Source organism: Sphaeramia orbicularis, chromosome 10 (genome assembly GCF_902148855.1).
Source record: "Sphaeramia orbicularis chromosome 10, fSphaOr1.1, whole genome shotgun sequence".
Lineage (NCBI taxonomy): Eukaryota > Metazoa > Chordata > Actinopteri > Kurtiformes > Apogonidae > Sphaeramia > Sphaeramia orbicularis.
The window spans coordinates 31,774,482-31,787,871 of NC_043966.1; the positions used below are offsets into that span (position 1 = coordinate 31,774,482).

The following is a 13,390-nucleotide window of genomic DNA, read 5'->3' on the forward strand; positions in this document are numbered from 1 at the left end:
AACTAAATTTAATTGTGATGTTTCCAGAGTAAAGGAGAGACTGTGATGGCCTCAGTGCTACATCTGATTCTACAAACACAAAGCTCCTGAGTTTAAAAAAAAAAAAGAAGAAGAAGACAAAAATACTCCTGACAGTACTGACAACAAATTACATTCACTATGCTCACACCTTCACCATTCGCTAAATTGACTGTTGCTAGTGTCACACTACATGTCTCAGGAGCCTTTCACCCATTCTTCTTTGTTTGTACCTGTGCTTCCTGTATGCCTGTTCTCGTTATGCTTTGAGTTTCACTTCTGCCACAGAATCAGGAAACCCACAAATTTAGCTCAGACACTAAGCGCAGACAGCTTAAAAGGGAAGTGCGTCAGTTTGTGCTCTGAAAAACAATGCTCATCTAGACATGTAATTGTACACTACAGCGTCGACTCTTTTATAGCTTATTACCACAAATCCAAGCTTTGAACTGTAGGAAGGAAATAGCTCCCTTTTGTTTGAGTTGCCTGTAAAATACCAGTTTGTCCATTCCAAGGCAGTATCGGGTCTACCATGTATCATGCATGTAGGTCTGCAGGTGTCTCCTCCCTGTTGCCAAAGTAACACAGTTTAGAGAAACAAGGCTTGTGGTTTTAAAGTGGGACTTTTTTTAACTGTTGACTTGTGTGATTTGAGTGACATCAGCAGTATAATCCAGCTGAACTATGCACAAAATATTTTTATTCTGCTGAGGAAAACACTTTGGATGCTAGGTTTGTGTTGAGGATCAGGCTAGAAGAGGAAGAATAAAAAGCAGTCTCCAATATTTACTATAAGCATAAATAAGGCCAAGGTTCAGTTACATGGATCCTTGAGAGAAAAATAAGTTTTGTCCTCATGGAAACAGAGAAGTTAGGGAACAGTATTTGATTGAGATATCATGATCCTTGCTTTAACCCATAAAGACCCAAACTTCCACCATCGAATAAAATTACTCTACTGATCTGAACTGGGTGCTTCCATGAAACTGGGTTGATTTTAGTACCTGGCATTTTGCCAGCTTTTTAGACCCAGTAATAAAAGAGAAATTTAGATATATTTTCCCCCAGGATGTACCTAATTATGACCTCAAATAAATGTAAAAATATTACACTCTTGCTCTGAGCCATCCCTAAATTAATGAATTTTTAATAAAATATTGGGGCCAAAAATAGGACCAAAATTGGGACAGGAAAAGCTACCTAGGAGTCAGTGCATTTGATCTGGAAAACATGGCTTGAAATGGTCTTATATACCGCTATAAATAAAGACACTGTGCTAAATTTGAGGATCCTAATGGTTTTTCTAATGCGGACATGCAGGTTTTTCATGAATCATCAGTCTCATTCCAGGTTTCGTGTGTAACCTATCGTGTCCACTTGCATTACATGTAGAACATGCCCAGTTAAACGCATATAAATCGCAAATGATTTTTCTACAGCGGTCATTTTTGTGAAACACTCTGCCTTACATATTTACTTCAACTCCCAAAATGTACCTGTGAGAGAATAAAAAGATACTCAAAAAAATAGTAGTGCATAATTTTCGTGTCCTTTTTACCATGTTACATGCAAATCTTTGTATAAAAATAATATAAAAATTTGTTTTATCTGAAAAATAGTTTCTCTTTTATCTCAGTAATATTTATTTTTAAAACAGACCCAAAGTGCTTCCAAACGTGCTTCGTAACATTAGTCTGCATGTGGTCTGAATTTTTAGCCCCTTGGTCCAGCTTTTAGGGACCAGTTTCATAGAAGTACCCAACAGTTTAATACCTGTTGATCCACTAATCCTACCAATACATGTAAATAATTGGTGTAAAATACAGTTTGTCATCTTTTCATGGTCATCAGATATGACCCATTTGGATGTTCAAAGGCTCTGTAATGAACGTGGAAACACAGTCGTCTTCTGGAACATTGATTCACCAGTAAAACCCATGTAGTTTGACAAATAACATTGGTTAGAAATAGTTCAGTTAATGATATAATTTGCTTTAAAAGTCACTTTTCCTTCAGTTCTAATAACCTTTAAATTTATTTTTATGAGCTTTTATGAACATATACATGATCACTCAACAAAATACAGGAAAACACATGATTTTCACTGAGAAAATGCAAAACATAGAAGATAGTATTATAAAAATGGTTATAAAGAAAGGTTAAATAGATAATATAATTGGGAACTTGCATAAAAGTATGACTAGGTCTTTACGGGTTAAAATAGTTTGAAACAGTTGGTTGATGCGGTCTGTCACCCATAACCCTAAACTAGGTCCTATAGGTGACGTGTTTAAGACAGACTACTTGAGCCGACCTGCTTTTTGACTTGATGTCAGTGATAGAAGCCAAAGGAAGGAGGACCGATACTGCCTGCAGTCTGTTTATGTCTCATTAAAGGACACTTTGTTCAGAAAGTTCAAGCTGTGCTCTGAACTCTAGCCAACTATTTAACCCTGCTGACTGGGAGCTGGCAGTAGAATGGGGACCAAGGGGTAATGTAGTAGAGAGAGCAAATGAACTTTGAATGTGACACAGTATAATGTAAAGAGGAATGATGGGAAGAGAAAAAAGACCATACGGGACAATAAGAGTGTTTAAACAATAGACGAATACACAAGGGTAGTATAGAGTAACCTGCTTCTCCTGTGTTGTCTGTTCCAGTTAGGGTAATGCTAGGATGACTGATTGAGGGCACAGCTGTTCAGGATAGTAACAAACAAAGTTGGCTTTCAACATGATGGAACTTCCCTCTCAAACCAAGGGCACATCCTGTTTTTAGAGGAGACTGAAGGAGAAGAAGTGAATAAAGGAAATGTGATGTTCAGGTACACATAAAACCGAAAGGGCTTAGATTAGTATTCAGCTTTCACTTTGTTTTTCCTGTGTTGTGTCAGTTATTGTAAGACTACATTTCTGCTCTGTGCCTCTGTATCGGTGTTGGTGCTTGACATCTCTGACCCACTTACCTGCTGTAATCTACGGTGTCATTTCACTGTACAAGAAAAGTCACTAGCAGCTAATTATCCTGCATGATTTTTATTAGATTGCTCTTCAGTGGGATCTGATGCAATATATCAGTTTGTCTTATGGGAACACCTCCCCATTGTTTACCCGCTAATTACTATGAGGCTGGTGTTTGATTGGCAGCAGACTGAAGTAGAAGGCCAATATGTCAGCCAGTCGCGTTGTTTAGATAACAGACAGAGTAAATGATGAATGAACTGAATTCATTAGCTGATAAATTAAAATGAATTGATGTTATGATGAGACAATGAATGGTCTTACGAGATGAAGACTTAATAAATATCTTGTTTTACCCTTACAACCTCCACCTATAGACTCCAGCATCTGCTAATAAATGTCACATAGACTTAAAATCTCTACACACAATGCTGGTTTGTTTTAAGTTAGTTTGGAAACTAATGAAGATGTAATTGAGTATAGCATAGAGGAGACACTTGTTATTATCAGACAATGAGTCAATGAAGCAGAGATATGGCCTGTGCAGTGAGGCTATCATGGCCAAGATGAGTACAGCATGCCGGGCACGCAGTGTGTTGTCATCTGCCTGATGAGAGACCGAGCAACGCCTCTCCCCTGAGAGCTCCCCAAATGGTCCAAGCTAACAACACTCTCCCAAGGAATTAGTTAACGCACACACACCCCGACTCAGCAGTCCAGAACACACAGTCTTACATAACTGAGACCGGTGCTTCATTCTGAATCAAGGACTCAGATCAATGTTGTTGTTGTTCTTGCAAAACCCACAAAAGTAACATTCACCTGCAACCCCACCTCAAGGTCATGTGAGGCGTGTGAGAAGCCGTAAATACAGTAACATAATATTTTATGGCTTCTCGTATGTTTCATGTGACCTTGAAGTAGCAAGATGTGCGAGAAGCTATTTATTTACTGTAACATATAATTTATGGTTTGTATGTTTATATTATGACCCAATATGAGAGTAATGTGGCCTGAAATGTTGCAACTGTAATACCCTGTTATGTCATTTATACTAAATTTCATTACTTGCACTGAGGAGTTAAGGTTTCCATCACCAGTTATCTGTCATTCAGCAGGATTACACAAAAACCACTGCAAGTATTTTCATGAAGTGGTTTTTGCGTAAGCCTACTGTATGACTGACAATTGATGACAGAAACTTAACCTCCTTGGGGGAAGTAATGAAAATTATTCTTGGTGGAAGAGCAGGTATGAAGGCATTAAATTTTGTTGCAGATTGAGCAATAAGGGGTGAATCCCCCACTGGGTGTTTAACTGGATGTCTTTGCTCCTACATCACTTGAGCAATAGTTTAGTTTTTGGTGTCATAATAACTATAACTCAAACGATAATGTTTTTCCTTTACCTTAATTTGATTTCATTCCATCTCTTTTGTCTCTGTAAACAGTTATTTATGAGCATCAACAACATAAATAACCTGAAGTGGAGTTTGAATCTGTGGGTTAAACAGAACTAAAATTCAGTTTTCAGTAAAAACCAACTCATTTTAAGCTCATTAGTGTAATGGTAACATGATAATGACTTATTTGGTTTTTCATGGTTGCTGTTGCGTAATTCCAAAGCTGCCTCTACAGCCCATGTCATTTCCTGTTTTGTTCTCTGACTCCCACAGTCCTCATTGTGCTGCATGGGACGGGAAACCAGTGTAATTCCTTTCAGGGAACTTCATTCCTGAGGAATGTGACTCATCCAGCCTTCCCTGGTCTTCAAATGAGCCATTACATCACTGCTGACTGGGGATTTCTTGACGCCACTTCACCCTTCCTCTTTAAAATCCAGACAGGCAGTTTACTTGAATTCATCATCGAAACTAAAGTGAAACATCATACAATGCATCAAAGAGCTTAAATAGTGTTTTAACTCCATTTGTAAATCATGAATGGCACCAAAATTTCTTCAAATATCAGATCATAAAGCTGGTTATGTTATTGAACACTGCTGAAAAAATCAGTGGAGTTGAATCAGCCCTTGAGCAGATGTGGATGCATGAATGGAAGTGACAGTGAACATAGTTTTAGCAAATGCCATGGGCTACCTAGTGGGCAAGAAAAACAGAGTCTTTCCTGTAATGTACTAAAGCTGGTGAGCTGTCAGTCACCAAAGACAGACTCAATGCATGTTTACAGCTGTGAAAACGGTTCCTCAGTGTTGGTAGATGCAGTGGAGCGGATAGAGACAAATTTGTACAATTTCTAAGCTCCTCAGAGAGAAACGCCTTTGGTGTTGCCTGCAGTGGCCATGTTACCTATATAAACTGAAAATAGTTCCAAAAGTGTATTTAATGAAGCAACTGACATCTTAATGCCATTGTATAATAATTTCTGACAGTGTAAGTGTCAAGTTTGTGTTTGCATTTATGTCATTTGTGGCAGATGCACAGTCTTACAACCTGAAATATGGGGAAGTTTTAATTGGGATCACATCCGAAAATGTATTACTTCTTTCATAAGAGTTTTGTTCATCAGCCACTCATTTAAATATTGAACAGATAATAGTGATATTTGGCTTAAAAGCTTAAATGAATGGGAATATATTCCAGGTTTACCACATATAAGTAACATTTAGACATCACAGCCAAATGAATGTGTCAACCTCCTGGGTCTCAAAGGCTGGATGTTTTTAGTATTTCATAGAAAAAAAAAAGTGTTTGGGAAAGCGCCGATATTGAAGTCAAACTCACTGTGCATTTGATCTCAAAGATCTGTGAAAAGCCTGGTAGCCTGGATTAGCACTAAAGATCAAATTGGTGCCACTGAACATCATTGTAATGTGATCTAAGCGATAAGATACTTTCGGAATTTTCCTCTGGGAGTCTCTGTAGTGCGTACCGCAGCAACACAGGCCGGTGACTTCAGACACCAAAGGTCTACTGACGCAACCTTCCCCTGCCTCCAGTAACCCACATCTGAGAAAGGCATTAGTGGACTGCCATCTGATGGTGAACTCTAGCTGATGCAACTGTGAGATAGCGCCGGCTTGGCCTCAGCTGGCCAGGGCCGACTTTGCAAAACAGCTCTGAATCTGCAAGATAATGCTGTGAATGGAGAGGGCTGCTTGGAGAGGAAAAGAACCATTGTAGAGGTTGCCATGATAGCACTGTTCCCTTCCCACCATCAGAACTGGTCCAACATGTAGAAAAATTAGCTGTCAAGCGGCATGTTGTACTAACGGGGTTTACTGGACAGGATACAGGCCAGATACTCTGCAGAGGTTTAGAATCTGCTTGTTGCCTGGTGTTGTTGCTTCCCTCACACACACTGGGAGGCTTTAGTCTCAGCAGCCTTAGTGGTATCTCCAGGCCATCCATCTTACAGAGGGCAGATCATTATGTAGTCGACAGGAAGCTTTAGGCCGGGGGCAGGTGGGACTGCTTGTACTAGATGAACTATAGGCTGCTTCTGTTCTTTACTGGACCTCCATAAAACCCAAACCAGCCCCTTTTACTGCTGAACAGTACATTACACTTGAGGTTGTTCCACAGTTACAGGGCTGCTACATTATGTCGGACCCACAGCTGCTTTTAAAGGACCATGCTGATGTTATTTTGTCTTTTTATTTACCAATAAATCAGTAAACTAACAATACATTTACTTAGCTAACAAGTACTGTCGGCATAGTCACAGCCAGTGGCTTGTGCCTCTGTTCCACAGAACTCCACTGTCATCCAAAAACCGTTAAAAACCCATAAAATTGCAACGCCTTTGGGTAGTTTCTACTGAAACAATCCTGCAACTTCAACCAACTTTATTGTAATTAAGGAATATGTCACCAGAGTGGCTCTTGTTTGGCTCTCATCTCTGTGTTTTTAATAGTTTTTGGATGACCATGTTTTGAATGGCGCAGAGGAATAAGCTACATTTGGCCATGGCTACACACACAGTACTTGTTAGCGCGATAAACTCACTGGTGGTTTGGGTCTGTTACTGGGATTTGTTGATAGTAATAGAAAAGATAAAATATGCCAGCCTTATCCTTTAAAGCAAAAGCAGTGTGATTTTGCAGGGAAGGAGTCCACAAATACAACACTTACAGAGATGCTTCCTTTGATTGCAATGTCTATAATCATTGTGTAGGGGTGAAAAATATACAAAACAGTATTATCAGGACAAAAACCTCTTGGTCTCACGCCCACAGAAAATGGATGTTATGTTCTATATTCATGAGAATCACAATAAGATACAGAAAGAATAGATATTTTATTTTGATTACTTCAGTTGGCGCGATTATAAATACATTCTATGGACATAGAAGTAACAGAGCATCTTTAGTAATCTGTACAATGACACTGAGATAACAAAGATTTATCATGATGTATCTGGGCTCATAGACCACTGGTTCTGCTGATTTCAGTTCTGGTTTCATGGCAAAAAATGTGTTACAGTATCTTGGGTTTGATGGCACCAAAAAAGAAAAGCTTAAAAAAATGTGTCAGGGATTTGTCTATGCTTTGTGAGTAGAAAAAATTGCCAAGAGTGTTTTTCACTTGGAAATAATAGATTATTGATGTTTTGACAAATGCAGTATGATTTTTCCTTGGAGAAAAACAGGCTATTTACATTTAAACTACAAGAGATTTGGTTCAGTAACCGGTTCTACTCTGCTTCCCTATAAGTAATATTCATTAGCTTCTTAGTCAGCAGAGAGAAACTGTAACTCATGAAAATTAGACCTTAAATGATTGGAAATGAGCAAGAGGACCAGATTATGGCACATGAAAGATGTGGAAAAAAATAAGCATGTCACGTCTGTGAGAGATGGAGCATCAGCTCAGATTGCATTTTGTGTGAGGGAGGATAAAAAAAAAAGCATGAAAGGAGGAAAAAAAAAGCAGATGAAGACACACAGGAAGATAGAAATGAGGGTGAGGGAGAGTGTGAGAGGAAGTATAGGTAATAACGTGTTCACTGTGGTAGAAAAAAAAATTCTCAATATCTGCACGCACGGTGCATGTGCACACACACGGACACACACACCGGCAGCTCTGTCCCAGCGGGTGGCACTGTGTAATTTGGCACATCCATTTCCTAGGCTGGGTTTGTCTTCACCACTGTCGAGGCAGTCACAAACCCCATCGGGGTATTCCAGCCAATCCTTGAATGATGTCACATTCAAACTCACTCACTAAACTGCAAACAAATCTCTACTGTGGAAAAGTGTCTCGCTCACAACTGTCCCATTTTTCGGTTGGTGGTAATTCTTGTCATAGGAAGTTTGCACTAATTTCATCTTGCCTTCTCTCTTGCAGAAGGACTTTGACCCTGTTTCCTCTTGCTGCACTACACTACTGCACTTTCCATGGTCTTCCCCTTTGGTCCAGCACTTAATTATGAGTCTCTTCACAGACCCATGTATCCCAAACGGAGTCCCCGAGGCCACCAGGTCTGCCCCTGCCAATACTCAGTGACATCTGCTCTGCTTTAACAGCATATGGGAAAATTACATGGCAAAAAACAAGTTGCCCTCCCATGACATTTTTCTCTTTGATAGTTCTCTCTCAACTTCACTGTTCAATTTTAGCCCTGTGCTACTACTGTATGTGTGTGTGTAAGCGGTGGAGCCAGTGGAAACTGACCTCCTACTGCTGCAGACAGATCAGAAGAGGACAGGCTATTTTGGAGATTCATATCCCATCTTACAGGCTCGATTCAACCGAATAATAAAAAACACATGACATAATATTTAGCCATTCAGGTTTGACTTTTTGCCATGTTTTTAAGAAAGTAATTGGTATTTGAAGGTGAAGGGTATTTAATTTGTGGAACTATAACAGAAAGAACATAGATGAATGACTCTAACAGTATGTGACTTCCAAAACAATTTCCCTGTTACTACTTATAATTCACTGACCTTGGTGTAAACAGTTTCCTCTGACTGATTTTTAATTATTTTTTAAACTCTCTAAATGTGACTACATTCCACTAACAGTGTCATGTGGATTATCCTGATCTACCAAAACATATTTCTTCAATTGACTTGAATCTCTTGAATACTGTGTGTACATAATGGATATACACTTTTATTCCACTTTATCTTAAGTGGTAGCAGGAATTTCTACAGCAGGTATCACAAAACCTTGGTAAAACTAGGTGGAATGCCACTTCAGATAAGTAGTACAATATGCTTTAAAAGACTTCAGGTAAATTGACAAGTCTTAAGAGATATTCCAGGAACAAAATTTCATTCATTTTGTCCATCAAAATGCTATCAGTGCAAGAATATTTGTTGGTTTTATAGTTGAAAATGACTTGTGACTGCTGTTATTGCTACAAACAAATTGACTATATTTGCATAGTCAGGTCCGTACATAAACACAAGCACAGAGATGTTCTTAAATATTTCTGTATGTATGAGGCGACTCCAGGTAGAAACCAAATGCGTGTTTTTTTTCTTAGTGGCTGCATCTCAGATGAAGACGGTGGCTGATTAGGAGGTGAGTCCCATATAAGGCAGGATGAGCAAAAACAAGATGACTCACATAGATCAGTCTCCAAGCAATTTCCCTCAAATAACCCCTTCTCTTTTTCTGCTGCTGGCAGGATCGGTGATGAGCTGACCAGACTGTGCTTCGCGCTCTGCTGCGTCTCCAATCATTAAATACCAGGGGAAGTTGTAATGGAATACTTCATAAAAATAGTGAGGTCTCTGTGCATGAAGTATCTAAGAAATGCAACTCTAATCAAGGATCACTGGTTGGGTCATATTACCGCGCTTCACCATAATGCAGAAGACAATCTGTAATATACCAAGAAACTTAATGAAAATTGTCAGTTTTACTTGCAGAATCAATAACTCCACTTTTCTCCCCTAGAATAACATATAATAGGATGCAATGTGACTACATCAAGGCAATCTTTTCACAATCTCCCATTGCTGCAGCACTACTTTGCATGAATTACAGTAAAATCTGGAGTTATGCACGCAGATAGGCCCCAAGCTGTTAGCCTGTTTTTCTCAAAGGTTTCAGTGAGAGAGGGAGAAGGAGAGAGGGAGGAGGAGGAGGAGGAGGAGAAGGAGGAGGGAGGTAGAGAGGAAGTCCTGGGGGGGAGACTTGCACTTGCTGCAAGAATATTTCTTTTTTGACTCATACAAAATGGAAATAATAAAAAAGTCATACAAGGAAAGAACAGAACTTTGATCAAGAGAAGAAAGAAAAGTTTAGTGAAACTTTATATTCTTCATTTTTTACAGTTTTAATTTGGCACATGGCACAATCAGCATGTATGCATCTGGTATACATAAATAAATATTAAATATTTTATACATAAATATACATATAGAGCTCTTACAAAGACACCTAGAGCAGTCTTGGCTCGGGATGTTTCAAATGACGACAACAATACATAGAAATTATTTGTGTTGGTGCTTTTCAGTCTGAACAGTGTTTTAATTTTTTTTCTCTTTTTTTGTTTTTTTTTTTGTAAGTGGAAGTGATATCTCTATAGAAGCCCTATACATATATGTATGTATGCCCATATTTATATATATATTCAAAGAAATACAAGTGTGCACTGATGTAGGTTTATTCAGTGCAAACAGGCCACTGTCTGCTTTTGAAGAGAAACTCTTACAAAGTCAATGGAATCATGTCTGTTAGTTCAGTTGAATCTTCAGCTATTTTTTTTCTCTTACACGTAAAATAATAGATTTATTTTGTAATCTTTAAGCAAAATTAGACATATATAACTTTGAAAATAACAAAAGTGCTATTTCGCAAAGACAGACACCCAGAGACGCAGCAGAAACACTACTGGTGGTGAACCAAAATCAACAACATGAGAAAGTACTCAGTCCCAACCCGCCCCCCAAAACCACATTATACAACCTACAAACAAAAAAAAAACCAAAAAAACAAAACCAAACAAAAACAGGTGCACAGACACACCCACACACATACACACACTCTCTCTGGTTCACATGCTCACACACACATTTATAGACTCACTCATTCTCTCACTCACTAACCAGTCTTGCTTTTGCAAGTTCCGACAATGTGTCTCTTCCTTTATCTCAGCCTCTTAACCACGCTTACACGCAAGGAACGAGAAATCATTTTCTCATGCACACAAACACACGGGTGCTCTAAGCAGCATGTGTACGTGCACACTTGGTGGAGATAATATCAGATAGCTTAACAGATAAATTGGCTGTAAAAGATGCACTTTTTTCTTAACAAAAACAATCACAGTAACATAGTATTTATCTCTGCCTTCTCATCTCCCGGCAAGAGCTGTCCCAGACAAATCATTTCTATACGAGCTAAAAAAAGATAACACCATTTGTGTGGCTGTTGCGTTGGTACACAACAGAAAAAAAAACAAGATGAGTTGCCCAAAATGAAAATCTCTACATCTGCATATCCTCTAGGTTCCCATCCTGGTTCAGTCTCTCATCTTTAAGTCTCATCCGCTTGTAACACTCCACTTGGAATAGTCTCAGGGAATAGAAATAATGACAAAAAAGAACAAGCTTTGTAAGGCATTGAAAGTAAAACAAAACAAAAAAAGCAATTAAAAACATTTGCGAATATTGACATAGAGGCCATTGTTCTAGATGTGTCTCCCGCAGGAGGAAGGGATGGGAAATAAAAAGCACTTCTCTTTGTTTTTGCTATGAACTTGAATTCATAACAAAGTGTTGATATCTCCTCAGTTTGCTTAAAAAGGCTTTTAAAATGATTATTTTAGAAAAAAACACTGCAGAAAGACCTCCTCCCAGATCAGGAGAAGAGAAGCAGTTTGATTTTGGCAGCTCTGCACAACTTGACATCCATAGAGAGCTCTCAGCAACTCTCCTCGTAGTAAAAGTCTGGTTAAATCTCTTCACGTTTTAATCCGACTCCTGCCCTTCCCTTCCCCTCCCCCTCATTGCCCTCCCCCTCCCTGTGATATTTATAAAACACAATCCTCTCCTTCGTTTGTTCATCCGCCTGCTCCTCCTCCACCATCACCACCACCGCCGCCGTCTCATCCTCCCCCGCCTGCGCCAGCTGCCCCTGGCCTCCTTAAAGCTATACGCGGGTGGTTGAGTGGGAGTGCGGAAGGCCGGTGGAATTGAAGCCAGTTGTGAAGGTGTTGTAGGGGTGCAGGTTGGGCATACCCACCAGAGAATTGGGGATCATGGTGATAGTGTTGGGGGTCATGAGGGGGATGTCGTCCGGAGAGCGCCGCAGAGTGAGGGTGTAGTCGGGCAGTGAGGCCAAACGCAGAGCTCCCTCATTGCTGTTCCCCGCCTCGCACTCGTGGTGCGTCTGATTCATCTGCAGCGACATGATCTCCTCCTCAGGCGCATGGTGACCAATGTCATTCGAGGTGGTCTGGCGCTGTGGGCTAGGCTGCCCATGGCCCGAGTCCTGCCGCCGCTTGTCCTTGCGGTAGTAGAGGGCTGCGAAAGCCAGCACGTTGAGGAACAACAGCGAGGCTCCCACAGCGATGGTTACGCTGAGCTCCGTGGAGTAATCCCTGGGGTTCTCCACCACCAGTGGCCCCGTCTCCTCATCGTCAGTCCAAGAGTCTTTATCTTCACTGTTGTAGGCTGGAGACATGGGAGGCCGCTTGGTGTTAAACGGCCAGGATGTTTTCCCGTTGGGCCTCTTGGTGGACAGGGTGTTCTGAGTGGTCTCCGGCGGCGGCACTTTGGTGGTGGTAGAAGTGTAATGGAACATGTCATGGAGGTTGTACAGGTGGGGCACTAGGTGTTTCCAGAAGGCCACTTTGGTGGCGCGGTAGTGGTCACGCACACGTGGCTTCAGGCCGATATGCAGGTACAGCTGGTCCTGGGGATTGTACTTGGACCAGGCCACCTCTTCAAAACGGTTGGCCTTGGTGTGGATGAACTTGGTGTCTTGTGGAACAGGTTTGTTTGGATCTCTACAGAGAAAAGACAAAACAGGGTGTTAAATATGATTGTGACAGCACATTTCATCAATCATGCTCTCATTTTCAGACAGGAATAGGACGCCAGCAAAAATACTATAAAGATAACAAAATGACATCAGACACAGCTTATTTTTTCGGTGAATGGGGTTCAGCTTTCTCTGTAGAATATTGATCTACCTCAGTGAAACCAGAAACAGTGAAAGACAAAACCTGCAACAGCAAACAACAGACTGCAGTTAATAATTGATCCTGGTATGTATGGTGTGTGTATTTTTCATTAAATGACCCACCTACTTTATTTACTTTTCCAAACAAACTCAGTATGACTTCTACCACATAATCTTCACGTAGCAGGACCCCGTCCCTCCTTCTTCCTGTGAGCATAATGTGCCTGTCTGTCTCATTCCCCTCTCCTCTTTCCCCAGATGTTGTTCTTAATTCAGTTCTGATGCAGCCCACCCACAAAAACCAGG

General features: G+C 40.3%; 1 protein-coding gene across 1 annotated transcript in view; it reads right to left on the reverse strand.

The window, feature by feature from the left end:
* Nucleotides 1-11,950: 11,950 nt before the first annotated feature.
* Nucleotides 11,951-13,390, reverse strand: part of nlgn3a (neuroligin 3a) — a 122,188-nt gene continuing 120,748 nt past the window's right edge. The window contains 1 exon segment of the mRNA XM_030145985.1: nt 11,951-12,908. Within this exon segment, the coding sequence (XP_030001845.1) occupies nt 12,050-12,908 (859 nt within the window). The 3' untranslated portion in view covers nt 11,951-12,049.